Source organism: Amblyraja radiata, chromosome 2 (genome assembly GCF_010909765.2).
Source record: "Amblyraja radiata isolate CabotCenter1 chromosome 2, sAmbRad1.1.pri, whole genome shotgun sequence".
Taxonomy (NCBI): Eukaryota; Metazoa; Chordata; class Chondrichthyes; order Rajiformes; family Rajidae; genus Amblyraja; species Amblyraja radiata.
Genome location: NC_045957.1, coordinates 118,782,071 through 118,797,236, shown reverse-complemented (window position 1 = coordinate 118,797,236; position 15,166 = coordinate 118,782,071). Strand labels below are relative to the sequence as shown.

The 15,166-nt window shown below is 47.6% G+C and overlaps 1 protein-coding gene across 6 annotated transcripts in view; it reads left to right on the top strand.

Moving 5' to 3' along the window:
• Positions 1–14,887, top strand: part of atxn1 (ataxin 1) — a 222,609-nt gene extending 207,722 nt beyond the window's left edge. For all 6 annotated transcript variants that reach the window (XM_033014314.1, XM_033014291.1, XM_033014306.1 and 3 more), the window contains 2 exons: positions 2,775–4,716; positions 13,190–14,887. In XM_033014314.1, the coding sequence (XP_032870205.1) occupies positions 2,929–4,716; positions 13,190–13,711 (2,310 nt within the window). In that variant the 5' untranslated portion in view covers positions 2,775–2,928 and the 3' untranslated portion in view covers positions 13,712–14,887. The remainder of the gene's footprint in view (positions 1–2,774; positions 4,717–13,189) is intronic.
• The last annotated feature ends 279 nt before the right edge of the window (positions 14,888–15,166 follow it).

Below are 15,166 nucleotides of genomic sequence, written 5' to 3'. Positions count from 1 at the left end.
GGGAGGAGAGATTTAATAGGAACCTGAGGGGTAACTTTTTCAGGTGGATGTATGGAACGAGCTGCCGGAGGAAGTAGTTAAGGCAGGTGCTAACACAATATTGAAGCACCCGGAGGAAACCCATACGGTCATAGGGGCGGCATGGTGGCGCAGCGGTAGAGTTGCTGCCTCACAGCGTCAGAGACCTGGGTTCGATCCTGACTAGGGGCACTGTCTGTATGGAGTTTGAACGTTCTACCCGTGACCGCGGGGGCTTTCTCCAGGAGCTTCGGTTTCCTCCCACACTCCAAAGACCTACAAGTTCCCACATGATTTTATGCACCTCTATAAGATCGCCCCTCAGCCTCCTGTGCCCCAAGGAATAGAGTCCCAGCACACCCAACCTCAGGTCCTCAAGTCTTAGTTTAGTTTAGCGATACAGCACGGAAAGAGTCCTCTTTGGCCCACCGAGTCCGCTCCGACCTACGATCCCCGAACACAGATGCTATCCTGCACACACTAGGGCCAATTTGCAATGTTTACAGAAGCCAATCAACCTACAAACTTGGTCAGGGGGAGATCGTACAAACTCCGTACAGACAGCACCCGTAATCATGATCGAACCCGGGTCTCTGGCGCTGTATGGCAGCAACTCTACCGCTGAGCCACCGTGACAACATCCTCGTAAATCTTCTCTGTCCCTCCTACAGCAGGGCGACCAAAACTGAGCACAGTATTCTAAAAGAGGCCTCACCAGCAAATCCTTGCTGATGTGAAAACTGTTGCATGGAATTTGAATGACACTTGTTTAAGACTCAGCTGTAATACAAGGAAGATTACCACTGCATCAAATCAAAGTATAGAGTCCAATTCTAGCAGAGCTATAGATGGCCGTAAGCAGTGCAGTACAGTTAATAGATCATTCAGTAATTAATACAGGTTGGTACGTTGACTTTTTGCTTTGGCTAAGTTTAGTTCTTTCACTGGCACCGATGACAGCATAAAAATAAATGCAGCGTGTAAATATCTGTTGGGATTATTTATAAAACTCACTCTAAGCAGGAAACTAAATTTATCCCTTCACAGATATGCTTTACTTACTCAATATCGTCATCGGTAAGGCATGTTGTGCAGTCCGTTCATCGTTTGCAGAATGAATTAGACAATAAAATGATGTGTATCATTGTGTTTAGTTTGGAGATACAGTACAGCGCGGAAACAGGCCCTTCGGCCCGCCGAGTCCGCACTTTACCAGCGATCCCCGCACATTAACACTATTCTACACGCACTAGGGCCAAATTTACAATTTCAAGACAATTTAATTTGAGTGTGGGAGGAAACTGGAGCTCCCGGGCAAAACCCACGAGGTCACGGGGAAAACGTACAAACTCCGTACAGGCAGCATCCGTAGTGGGGATGGAACCAGGCTCTCTGGCGCTGCGAGGCATCAACTGTGGCACTGTGCAGCCCCTATGGCCATATGGGTTTCCTCCGGATGCTCTAGTTTCCTCCCACACTCCAAATACGTGCAGGTTGGTTGGTTAATTGGCTTCCGTTAATTATCCCTGGCGTGTAGGATAATGCTGGTGTACGAGTGATCGCTGGTCAGTGCGGACTCGATGGGCCGAAGGGCCTGTTTCCACCTTGTATCTCATTGTACTGTAGGCAAACAGCTGTTGGTTTTTGTATTCATAGAAAATGTAATAAAAATGCCTCAGAATTAAAGGATGTTCCTTTCGGAAGGAGATGGGGAATTTCTAATTTCTGTGGAATTCATTGCCACCAAAGGCTGTGGAGGCCAAGTCAATGGATATTTTAAGGCAGAGATAGATAGATTCTTGATTAGTACGGGTGTCAGAGGTTATGGGGAGAAGGCAGGAGAATGGGTTGAGAGGGAAAGATAGATCAGCCATGATTGAATCGCAGAGTAACATAGAAACATAGAAAATAGGTGCAGGAGTAGGCCATTCGGCCCTTCGAGCCTGCACCGACCGCCATTCAATATGATCATGGCTGATCATCCAACTCAGTATCCCGTACCTGTCTTCTCTCCATACCCCCTGATCCCTTGAGCCACAAGAGCCACATCTAACTCCCTCTTAAATATAGCCAATGAACTGGCCTCAACTACCTTCTGTGGCAGAGAATTCCAGAGATTCACCACTCTGTGTGAAAAATGTTTTTCTCATCTCGGTCCTAAAGGATTTCCCCTTTATCCTTAAACTGTGACTCCTTGTCCTGGACTTCCCCAACATCGGGAACAATCTTCCTGCATCTAGCCTGTCCAACCCCTTAAGAATTTTGTGAGTTTCTATAAGATCCCCCCTCAATCTTCTAAATTCTAGCGAGTACAAGCCGAGTCTATCCAGTCTTTCTTCATATGAAAGTCCTGACATCCCAGGAATCAGTCTGGTGAACCTTCTCTGTACTCCCTCTATGGCAAGAATGTCTTTCCTCAGATTTGGAGACCAAAACTGTACACAATACTCCAGGTGTGGTCTCACCAATACCCTGTATAACTGCAGTAGAACCTCCCTGCTCTTATACTCAAATCCTTTTCAAGTAGACTTGATGGGCTGAATAGCCTAATTGTGCACCTATCACATGAACTAATGAACCTATGAAAGGAACTGCAGATGTTGGTTTGTACCAGAGTTAGACACAAAATGCCGGGGTAACTCAGCGGGACCGACAGAATAATGATTATAGCATTCAGAATAGAAGGATGGTTAATTTATGCATTGAGTGACTTTAGTTAATTGAATATTTAATTTGAACAATTCCTTTCATTTCAGATTCCCGAGCAGCTGTGAAGAATCCTGGCTGGAGGAAATGAAGCCTCGTGCAGTCCTGGGATCTTTTTGGAGCAAACGACCGGAAAACAAATGCAACGTGCAATTGATCAAACCCGGATCGCAGCCTAACAGACACTGAGTGCGTCTTTCAAAGATGAAATCCAACCAGGAGCGCAGCAACGAATGTCTACCGCCCAAGAAACGTGAGTTTCCAGTCAGCAGCCTGCCCTCCCTGGCAGAGAAGCCGGTTGCCACGGCCACTGGCAGTGAGAGGAGCCGCAGTGAAAACTTGGCGTGGCTGGCCAACATCGCCAGCCGGCAGAGCAGCGTGGGGGTGAAGTACGGACATGCCAAAGGAGCAGGAGAAACCTCACTGGAAACTGGCCTGCCTCTGTACAAGCCACTACCGGCAGCTGTGGACTACTCATCGCCCGGGAATGTGAGAGGGGCTCCCGGCGTGACGCAACTCCGCGCGGTGTATTCATCGTCGGTCTTGGCCCAGCCGGGGCCCTCCATGTCTCCGGTGGAGTACACGCCTCTGCAGCCGGCCGCCTTCCAGTTTGTCGGGCCGCCGTCGTTCAGCGGGCCCTACGTGGGCCCGCCCGCGTTCGTCCCGTCCCCGCTGGCGGTGTCTCAGGCCTCCGCCTCCCCGACGCAGTATTCCCACCTGGAGCCCTATTCCGCCATCTTCGGCGGCCCGTCCCAGCACAAGGCGGGGTTGGAGCAGCAGCAGCAGCAGCAGCAGCAGCAGCAGGCGGGCAGGACGCGCAGAGAGATGCCCGCGTCACAGTACGCGCAGGCCCCCAGCCCGTTGCCCAACATGACCAGGCCTCACTCTCCGGCCCCGCTGCACCCCCACCCGTCGCTGGCGCCGCGCTCCCACGCCGCCACCACCACCTCGCCCATGCTGCTGCAGTACGCCGAGGCCGGCTACCACGCTGCGCACAGGGAGGCCCAGAGGAAGGCCGGCGAGCCCAGGCCCCACCTGGCGCCGCGCAGGGAAATGCTGAACGGCGAGGTGGACAAAGGGCGGCGCTACGAGTCGAACGCGGACAAGGCGGGGGCCAAGGCACTCCCCCGGCACTACGAGATCAGGCACGGGACCCACGTGGTTGTCCACCCTGCCGACTATGCACAGGAAACTTTAGCCTCCAGGGCCTCCGTGATGATCATACCCAACAGCCACACGCCCACCACGGATCTGGAGGTGCAGCAGGCCACAAGCAGCGACAGCTCCCATCTGGCATTGTACGAAAAGGCCAACCTCAATCACGGCAAGGCCACCTTCTCTCCACAGTCAGTCATCCAGACCACACATACCCCCACTGACCACATCTCCATCGGCCCCCCCGGCGGGGCAGTCTACTCCAGTCCTCAGCAGCCGCTCATCGGCTACATAAGCAGCCAGCAGCAAGGCTTGAGCTACCACGGGAACCTACAGCAGCACCTGGTGATCCCCGGCACCCACCCGCTCCTCATTCCCGTCTGCGGCACGGCAGTGGAGGCCCCGGGGGTGGGCTCCGCCATCATGACGTCCTCGCCACAGTACGCCGCCGTGTCCCACCCCTTCGCCACCAACGCCGGCCACAAGGCCGAGACCTACCACCACCACCACCACCACCACCCGGAGCCGCTGGTGGCACAGTCGGCCTACCACACTGCCGTGGTGCAGGCACAGGTACACCTGCCCCTGGTCCAGCCGGTCAGCTCCCCGGTGGCTGCCTCCACTCAGCTGCCCCCCTACTTCATGAAGGGGTCAATCATACAGCTGGCCAACGGGGAACTGAAGCGAGTGGAAGACTTGAAAACAGAGGACTTCATCCAGAGCGCTGAAATCAGCAGCGATCTGAAGATTGACTCTAGCACAGTGGAGCGGGTGGAGGGCAGTCAAGCCTCCAGCTTTGCTGTTCTGCAGTTTGCTGTAGGGGAACATCGAACGCAGGTATGACCCAACGTGTCATCGGTCAACTCAAGTGCTAGAAACATAGAAACATAGAAAATAGGTGCAGGAGTAGGCCCTTCGAAACTGCACCGCCATTCAATATGATCATGGCTGTACCGTCCTTCTCTCCATACCCCCTGATACCTTTAGCCACAAGGGCCACATCTAACTCCCTCTTAAATATAGCCAATGAACTGGCCTCAACTACCTTCTGAGTCAGAGAATTCCAGAGATTCACCACTCTCTTTGTGAAAAATGTTTTTCTCATCTCGGTTCTAAGTGCTGCTCCTTTCCTTGTTCATTTTAGTTTAGTTTAGAGATACAGCGCGGAAACAGGCCCTTCGGTCCACCGGGTCCATGCCGACCAGTGTCCCCGCACACTAACACTATCCTACACACATTAGGGACAATTTTATATGACACCAAGCCAATTTGCCTACATACCTGTACGACTTTAGAGTGTGGGAGGAAACCGAAGATCTTGGAGAAAACCCACGCAGGTCACGGAGAGAACGTACAAACTCCGTACAGACAGCGCCCGTAGTCAGGATCACACCCAGGTGTCCGGCACTGCATTCGCTGTATGGCAGCAACTCTACCATTGCGCCACCGTGCCGCCCTAATAGCAGAATTTGTTCTCGATTTCAAGAAGTCCCTTCAAATCAAACCTTATTAATCGTCCTCTTGGAAAATTGTTAATTTTTCAAGTCAGTCATACAGCGTGGAAACAGGCCTTTTGGCCCAACTTGCCCAAACTGACCAACAAGCCAATCTGCACTAGTCCAACATGTCCCATCTAAACCTGACCCATCCATTTACCTGTCCAAAAAATATCTTAAACTTTGCCTCAACTACCTCCTCCAGCAGCTCATTCCATACACCCACCACCCTTTGTGCAAGAAAGTTACCCTTCAGATTACCACAAAATCTTTCCCCCTTCACCTTAAACGCATGCCCCCTGGTTCTCGATTCTCCTACTCTGGCAAGATTCTCTGTGTGTCTACCCAATCTACATCTCTCAGTCCTTACAAATCATACTCATGTGTCATAGGAGAAGAATTAGGCCATTCGGCCCATTTAGCCTACTTCGCCATTCAATCACGGCTGATTTAAAATTGTCCCAAGTGTGTGGTATAATGCTAGTGCACGGGGTGATCGCTGGTCAGCACGGAGCCGGTGGGACGAAGGTCCAGTTTCCGCACCATGTCTCTCAAGTATAAAATCTTAGCATTTGATATTCCCCGGTAAAAAATTGTGCGATTTTGTTGTGTTCTTGGATCATACAGGACCGATGCTAGTGGTGACTTTTTCATTCCGATTCAGGTGTAGATCACTGTGCAGTTTGCTGTACAGGTTTGTCAACAATTCGCTGATTGATTGACCTCAGTGAATCCCATGGAGCTCAGACTTAATGGGCCTGTCCCACTTATGCAACTTTTTCGGCGACTGCCGGCACCCGTCATAGGTCGTTACAGGTCGCCGAAAATGTTCAACATGTTGAAAATCCAGCGGTGACCAGAACAAGGTACGACTCCAGTGGCGACTACTCACGACCATACAGGCTTCACCCCACGACATGTCACCAGGGTGACGCCTGTATGGTCGTGAGTAGTTTCCTAGTCGCCCAAAGAGTCGTAGCGTCTTTCTGGTCGCCACTGAATTTTCAACATGTTGAACATTTTCGGCGACCTATGACGGGTGCCAGCAGTCGCCGAAAAAGTCGCGTAAGTGGGACGGGCCCTTTAGCGATGAAAAGTAGAAAGTATTGCTGACTTGTTTTTAATTGTAATTAGCTTTATTCTCATGTATCCGAAATACAATGAAAGTCATTTAGCTTGCTATCCAGGCAGATCATACGGTATAATGTAGAGTATGGGAGCTGTACGGCATGGTGGCGCAGCGGAAGAGTTGATGCCTTACAGTGCCAGAGACCTGAGTTCAATCCTGACCACGGGTACTGTCTTTACGGAGTTTGTACATTCTCCCTGTGTCCGTGTGGGTTTTCTCTGAGATCTTCGGTTCCCTCCCGCACTCCAAAGACTTACGGGTTGAAAGTAAACATGCAGGTACAGCAAGCAGTGAAGAAAGCTAATGGCATGTTGGCCTTCATAAAGAGAAGATTTGAGTATAGGAGTAAAGAGATCCTTCTGCAGTTGTACAGGGCCCTGGTGAGGCCACATCAGGAGTATTGCGTGCAGTTTTGGTCTCCTAATTTGAGGAAGCACATCCTTGTGATTGAGGCAGTGTAGCGTAGGTTCACGAGATTAATCCCCAGGATGGCGGGACTGTCGTATGAGGAAAGATTAGAAAGACTGGACTTGTATTCATTGGAATTTGGAAGGGTGAGAGGGGATCTTATAGTAACGTACAAAGTTATAAAAGGACTGGACAAGCTAGATGCAGGAAAGATTTCCCCAATGTTGGGGGAGTCCAGAACCAGGGGCCACAATCTAAGAATAAAGGGGAGTCCATTTAAAACTGAGATGAGAAAATACTTTTACACCCAGACTTGTGAATTTGTGGAATTCTCTGCCACATAGGCAATAGAGGCCAATTTACTGGATTAATTTAAAAGAGAGTTAAATAGAGCTCTAGGGGCTAGTGGAATCAAGGGATATGGGGAGAAGGCAGGCACGGGTTACTGATTGTAGATGATCAGCCATGATCACAATGAATGGCGGTGCTGGCTCGAAGGGCCAAATGGCCTATTCCTGCACCTATTGTCTATGTTTCTATAATTGTAAAATTGTCCCTAGTGTGTTGGGAAATGTTACACTTGTTAATGTGCGGGGATCGCTGGTCGGTGTGGACTCGATGGGCCGAAGGACCTGTTTCTGCGCTGTATCTCTAAACTAAACTAAACTAAAAGTACCATGAATGGATCTGCTAAACAGATACATGGACTTAGCCTCTTGAGCAGTAAATAAAGTTAGATGTTCTGGGCAACTATTGTGCAAGTTAAAATAATGATTGCAATGTAATGTTATTCGTTCAGTTTCACAAAATAACATGCATACAGTTATAGAGTCATCCTGCATGGAAACAGGCCCTTCGGCCCAACATGTCCCATCTTCACTAGTCCCACGGTACATATGACAATAAAAAACTAAACTAAACTTAGAGAAAGGCATTCGGGAGCCAGAAAATAAATCTAAAGAGAGAAAGAGTCTTGCATTTAGTTTTTAGTTTTAGAGATACAGCGTGGAAACAGATGCTTCGGCCCAGCCAGCCAGCGCTGCGAGACCTGAGAGTCCTATCACAACAGCCCGAAGGCCAAATTCTTCACCACAGGTGTGTAGCAGTTGAAGGGACGGCTCACTACCGCCCTCTCGTGGACAGTGGGGGGTAAGCATTTGTTGCTGGCTACATTGGTGCTTTTCTTTGTTCCTAAGTTATTGGAGTAGAATTAGGCCATTCGGCCCATCGGGTCTCCTCCGCCATTCAATACTATACGATACGATAACATTTTATTCATCCCCGGAGGGAAATTGGTCTGCCGACAGTCACAACACACAAGGCACACAAAAACTTGACATTAAAAATGAAAACAAAAGGAAAAAGACAAGCGACTGTTGGCTGGCCTTCACCGGAACAAATGAACCAACAAACAAACACAGACTTATCCCCTGGGCAGAGGATTCTAAACTAGAGTGCCCCCCCTCACCCTCCCCCACACCGGGTCCCCCTTTGTTCTTCCACACGTCCCTCATGCCGGGTCCCCATTGTCTTCCCCTCCCCCTCACGCTCATCGACTGCGAGGCCCCATCGCCAACAAGACTGATCTGCCTCTCCCTCCCAACCCGATTCTCCTGCCTTCTCCCCATAACAATTGACACCCGTACTAGTGAAGAACCTATCTATCCTTGCCTTAAAAAATATCTATTGACTTGGCCTCCACAGCCTTTTGTGGCAATGAATTCCATAGGTTCACCACCCTCTGACGAAAGAAACTCCTCCTAATCTTTCTAATCTACGTCCTTTTATTCTCAGGCTATGGCCTTTGGTCCTAGACTCTCCCACTAGTGGAAACATCCTCTCCACATCCACTCTATCCAGGCCTTTCATAGGTAATTTTCAACGAGGACCAGCCTCATCCTTCTAAACTCCAGCGAGTACAGGCCCAGTTACATCAAACGCTCATCATATGTTAACCCAATTATTCCAGGGATCATAGACACATAGAAAATAGGTGCAGGAGTAGGCCATTCAGCCCTTCGAGCCAGCACCGCCATTCCATATGATCATAGCTGATCATCCAGAATCAGTACCCCGTTCCTGTTTTCTCCCCATATCCCTTGATTCCGTTAGCCCTAAGAGATATATCTAACTCTCTCTTTCATTATTACCTTGCCTGTAATCCCCATAGTGAGTCAATCGATGCTTATATGTATTGTTGCTTATTGCTTAAGCAGATTGTAGGAGCAATAACATATCAGGATAATTATCAAATAAATGGATTAAATATAGATCAGAAAGTGAAAATCTACGGGTTTCAGTTCATCCGTGAACATTTTAATTATCCAAGGTACACAAAAAAGCTGGTGAAAACTCAGCGGGTGCAGCAGCATCTATGGAGCAAAGGAAATAGGCAACGTTTCGGGCCGAAACCCTTCTTCAGACTGATGGGGGGTGGGTGGGGGGGGGGCGGGGAGAAGAAAGGAAAAAGGAGGAGGAGGAGCCCGAGGGCTGAGGGAGAGATAGGAAGGGGAGGAGACAGCAGGGGCTAACAGAATTGGGAGAATTCAATGTTCATGCCACCAGGATGCAGACTCCCCAAGTGGAATATGAGGTGCTGTTCCTCCAATTTCCGGTGGTGCTCACTCTGGCCATGGAGGAGGCCCAGGACAGAGAGGTCAGATTCGGAATGGGAGGGGGAGTTGAAGTGCTGAGCCACCGGGAGATCAGGTTGTTAATGTGGACCGAGCGGAGGTGTTCGACGAAACGATCGGCAAGCCTACGCTTGGTCTCACCGATGTAGCTGACATCTAGAACGGTTTTCCAGCATCTGCAGTTCCTTCTTAAGCATTTTAATTATCCAAATCGATTCTGCCAGGGACAATACAACTCACACATCCACTTGAGAAATCAGCCAAATCATTCATACGTGATAGGAACAGACTTAGGCCATTCGGCCCATCAAGTCTACTCCGCCATTCAATCATGGCTGATCTATCTTTCCCTCTGAACCCCATTCTCCTGCCTTCTCCACATAGCCCCTGACACCCGTACTAATCAAGAATCTATCTCTGTCTTAAAAATATCCATTGACTTGGCTTCTAATGCTAAATCAAGCATGATTCAACATTGTTCTTGTTAGTAATGCTTTGTTTGAGATAGCATCGAGCTGCCTCAGCATCTACAGTGCCTCTTTAGAAATACTTCAATTGCTGTAAAGCGCATGAAAGACGTCAAACAAACGGGCAGCACGGTGACGCAGCGGTAGAGCTACTGCCTCACAGCGCCAGAGATCTGGGTTCGATCCTGACTACGGGTGCTGTCCAGTATGGAGTTTGTATATTCTCTCTGTGGGTTTTCTCCGGGTGCTCCGGTTTCCTCCCACAAAGACATACAGGTTTGTAGGTTAATTGGCTTCGATAAAAAAAATGTATTGTCCCTAGTGTGTGTGTGTGTGTAGGGGTAGTGTTAGTGTCCGGGGATCGCTGTCCTATCCATGTACTTGTCAAGTACACTTAATCCTGACTCCACTCTATCATGGCAGTTTTTACAACATTCTCAAGGTCCAACTTCGATAGCCATTAATTATCGGAGATGATTTGGAGGTATAGCCTAACGCACTCACGACACACTTAAGACAGCAAAGATGAATCTTCCAGACGTCGTTTCTTGATTAATTGGTTTTTAATTGAGGTAATACAAAACAAAGAAATAACTCATAACTTTCCGTTCTTAATCGTTGTTCCATTCACGTCATATAAATCACATAAAAGCTTCTTCTTATAAAGGTATGTCGTCTCGTAGCAAGTGAGCGTCGTGATCATGGTAGAAAACTATTTCCTCCGACATCAAACTGAAACTTCTAATCGGCGAGTCTGCGCCAGACTTCTCTACAAAAGAACACACCCCTACTACATATCAAATCCCACCTACAAAAGTACAGGCAGATGAAAACTAAAACTAATAATATCAGACATGATAATAATACCGACTTGCGCGTAATGGCTGCTGCGCCACTCGTTCTTGATTCCAAGGTAGCAAGTGCCTCTGGAGTGAGTGTAATTACAGCGTGACAAGATTGTGTAGGTGACATCTATTAAAAAATGAGGACTTAGGGAGCTGTAGCGGAAAGTTATTGCAGTATGTGTGTGGGTGGAGAAAGATTCACTGAATGCTTGTTTAAGAAGGAACTGCAGATGCTGGAAAAATCGAAGGTAGACAAAAATGCTGGAGAAACTCAGCGGGTGAGGCAGCATCTATGGAGCGAAGGAATGTTACTGCTTGTTCACAGCAAGTCAACAACTAAATATTTAAATCTCATTCAATAGCTTAAAGTTACTGTTCACTTATTTGACCAGTTCCATGATTCAATGTTTTTGAGCTATAACCTTCTATTTTTAGTAAATTCTATATGCCTGCATCAATTGGGGTTTCATACGCCTGGTAGTTCATAGGTGATAGGAGCAGAATTAGGCTGTTCAATGCCAAGCATGACACATTTGGTAGTAAGGAAGGCAAATTCAATGCTGGCATTTATATCAAGTGGACTGGAATACAAAAACAGAGATGCAATGCTGAGGCTCTATAAGTTGCTGGTCAGGCCGCATTTGGAGAACTGTGAGCATATTTGGGCTCAATAACTGAGGAAGGATGTGCTGGCTCTGGAGAGGGTCCAGAGGAGGTTTACATGAATGATTCCAGGAATGAGTGGGTTAGCATAAGATGAGTGTGTGACGGCACTGGGCCTGTACTCGCTGGAGTTTAGAAGGTTGAGGGGGGACCTCATTGGAACTTACAGAATAATGAAAGGCATAGATAGAGTGGATGTGGAGAGGATGTTTCCACTGGTGGGAGAGTCTAGGACCAGAGGTCATGGCCTCAGAATTAAAGGGTGCTCTTTTAGTAAGGAGGTGAGGAGAAAAATGGGATTAGGAGGCAGAGATCAGCTAAGATTTAATGGCGGAGTAGACTCGATGGGCCGAATGGCCTAATTCTACTACTATAACGCCCAATTTGCACTCTGGTTCTTGATTCCATTACTCTGGGCAAGAGAATCTGTGCATCTACCTGATCCATACCTGATTTTGTACACCTCTATAAGTTCACAAGTGGCAGGAGTAGAATTAGGCCATTTGGCCCATCAAGTCATTCAATCATGGCTGATGTATCTCTCCTTTCTAACCCCATTCTCCTGCCTCTTCACCCCATAACCCCCGACACCCGTACTAATCAAGAATCTATCTATCTATATCTTCCTTAAAAAATACAATAGACAATAGGTGCAGGAGTAGGCCATTCAGCCCTTCATCCACAATGTACCCCGTTCCTGCCTTCTCCCCATATTCCCTGACTCCGCTATCTTTAAGAGCCCTATCTAGCTCCCATTGAGTAGGGCCGTCAGTAGCGATAATATCCACAGATTCACCGCCCCTTGTCCTTCTGCACTGCTATCACACGCTTGCAAGTCTTTTATTTAAGGTTATTTTATTAGAAGCAATTGTACAAGAAACAAGAAGAAAGCAATCGACATAACAATAATACAATTTTCGTACAGCTTCAGTTTTAACATTTTATAAACTCATAAATGAATCGGAAAAAAAGTAAAAAGGAAAGAATGAAGAGAAAGAAGAAAGATACAAAAAAGAGAGAAGAAAAAACCCCTGAACTGACAAAAAAGTGAGAGGGAAAAAAGAGAAAAAAACGGAGATATGTCCCACTATCCTTCCTTACCCCCGCTCACCCAACCCAAGCATCGGTTTTAAATTTGTGTTCAACCATTCTGTTGTTGAAGAAATTCAATGAAAGGAGACCATATTTTGGAAAATTGGTCCAAATTTATCAGCCAAAACAAGCCTTATTTTTTCTAAATGTAGTGTCTCGGTCATTTCTGTGATCCACATCTTCACTGTAGGAACTGTTATCTTTTTCCAGAAGTTTTTTTGCAGTTAATAAGCCATAGTCAAGGAAACGTCTTTGGAATGTCGTTAACTTAGAGCAGCCCTCTGACGTTCCTAATATTATTAATTTTGAATCTGACTCCAATTGAATTTTGAGTGTTTTAGAAATGGTATGGAATATTCCCATCCAGAAATTTTGTATTTTTATACAGGATACAAAAGCATGGGTTAGGGTAGCTTCTTTGAGGTGTCATTTATCACAGAGAGGGGAGACGGTTGGGAAAATCTTATTCAATTTGGTCTTTGAGCGCGCTTGCAAGTCTGATGAAGTTTGTGTTCTTGTGCGTTTTTGCATTTGCCGGGATCCCGGCTCCCTCACTCATGCGACGTTTGATTTGCAGGTCAGCGTGGAGGTGCTGGCGGAACACCCGTTTTTTGTCTTTGGGAAAGGCTGGTCTTCGTGCTGCCCCGAGAGGACCTCGCAACTCTTTGGCCTGCCCTGCTCCAAACTGACGGTGGGTGACGTTTGCATATCCCTCACGCTGAGGAACCTGAACAACGGCTCCCTGAACAAAGGGCAGGCCACCGCGGACTCCGGCCAGCCGCCGAGGCACCCCAGGAATTACAGCCCGGCCGCCTGCAGGCTCCCCCGCTACCTGGAGCGGGAAAACGGGATTGTTCAGGGGGACGTCTCGGAGAACGGCAGGCCGCCCGACCAGGGCTTCGCCCTCCAGCGCGCAAAGCCCTGGCTCGGCAAAACAGAGTTCGGCGGGCGCACCCCGACCAGGAAGCGCAGGTGGTCCGCCCCCGAGACACGGAAAGTGGAGAAGACTGAGGAGCAGCCATTCCTCCTCCCCAAACCATCCTTCATTCCTCAGGAGGTGAAGATTTGCATTGAAGGCCGATCCAACGTAGGCAAGTGACGAAGGAAGGCACTTTGGGGTGGAGTGACACTTGCTCACACATCAAAAACAAAATGTTAAAACTATAATACTGTACTGTAGACTTAAAGCTAGAAAAAAAACCCAGTATTTACATGTTATCTGCTTGTTATTTTAGGTTTTTTGTTAATAACATGTAATAATTTCGAATGGTGTTAAGGAGAAGACAGGTAGGTGTTCTTTCCACATAGCTTTGACTGTTCACTGTTTATTGAATGCCCTTACGAAAATTCTCACCTGGATTATTCCTGTCATGATTAGAATCCATTATAGTCTTCTCTGGTACTGTGTTTTTTTTTTTAATTTGGTTCATATTTAGTGACAGTGTGTGCCACTTTCTTTAGTTCCCCCTGACTTATGTGTACATTGTGTGCAATCCACAGTGGGACAGGGTGACCCTTTGGGCATTTGCAATTTTTTGTCATATTTATTTTGCTGGGCCTTCCTCCTCTCCCTTCGAGAGGCCCCAACATCATACCAAATTTGACGAGTTTAGTATTATCTGTAAAAACACTGTCATCCACTTAAACTAGATACTGAACGTTGAGAAAGAAACGGAAACTGAAGAATGACGTTTGTGTAGAAGACGCGAGTGTGGAACCAATTGTAGAATCGAGTTTGTTTGGAAGAATGAGAATCAGCGGTGATGATTCCTGAGTGAATGATTTAATACGATAGTAGTGGTCTGTCGGAGACTGCTTTATCAGAACGCACTTTTTAAATGTAATGCTTAAAAGAAGAGGGGTGGGGTTTGAATAGCCGGCGCGTTGAGACGCAAGCTGGAAGAGATATCTTAAGAGTTATCCAGTATTTAACTGTTGTACTTTTAAAGCATTTGGCAATTTGCACATCTCGATAGTCAAACAATCATCCAGTGAGTCTGTCAGTTGTGCTGTTTTTTTTTGTTTTCTCTCGAACCTTTTTCTTTTGAAAAGGGGAAAAGTTTAAATAAAAGCAATGTAGCGGATATTGTTTGGCCTGTGTTGGCATTGGGACCTTCCCGCAGTGTTGTTTATCATGTTGAGCGATGGACTCGAAGCCTGTCATATCTATTAACCTCCCCAAGACAGTTTGAAATGATACACCTTTCCAGTAATTTTTCCAATTTTTAGGAGATCTCAGGCTGTTGCAAAAATTAAAAATGGTTGTGTAACAAAAGTTGGTTTCCTTCCCTGCTTATATTTTACCCATGATTATAGGGTGGCACGGTGGCGCAGTGGTAGAGTCGCTGCCTTACAGCGCCAGAGTCCCGGGTTCGATCCTGACCACGGGTGCTGTCTATACAGAGATTGTACGTTCTCCCTGTGACTTGCGTGGGTTTTCTCCGGGTGCTCCGGTTTCCTCCCACACTCCAAGGACGTGCAGGTTTGTAGGTTAATTGGCTTGGTGTAAATGTAAATTGTCCCTGGTGTGTAGAGCAGGGATCGCTGGTCGGTG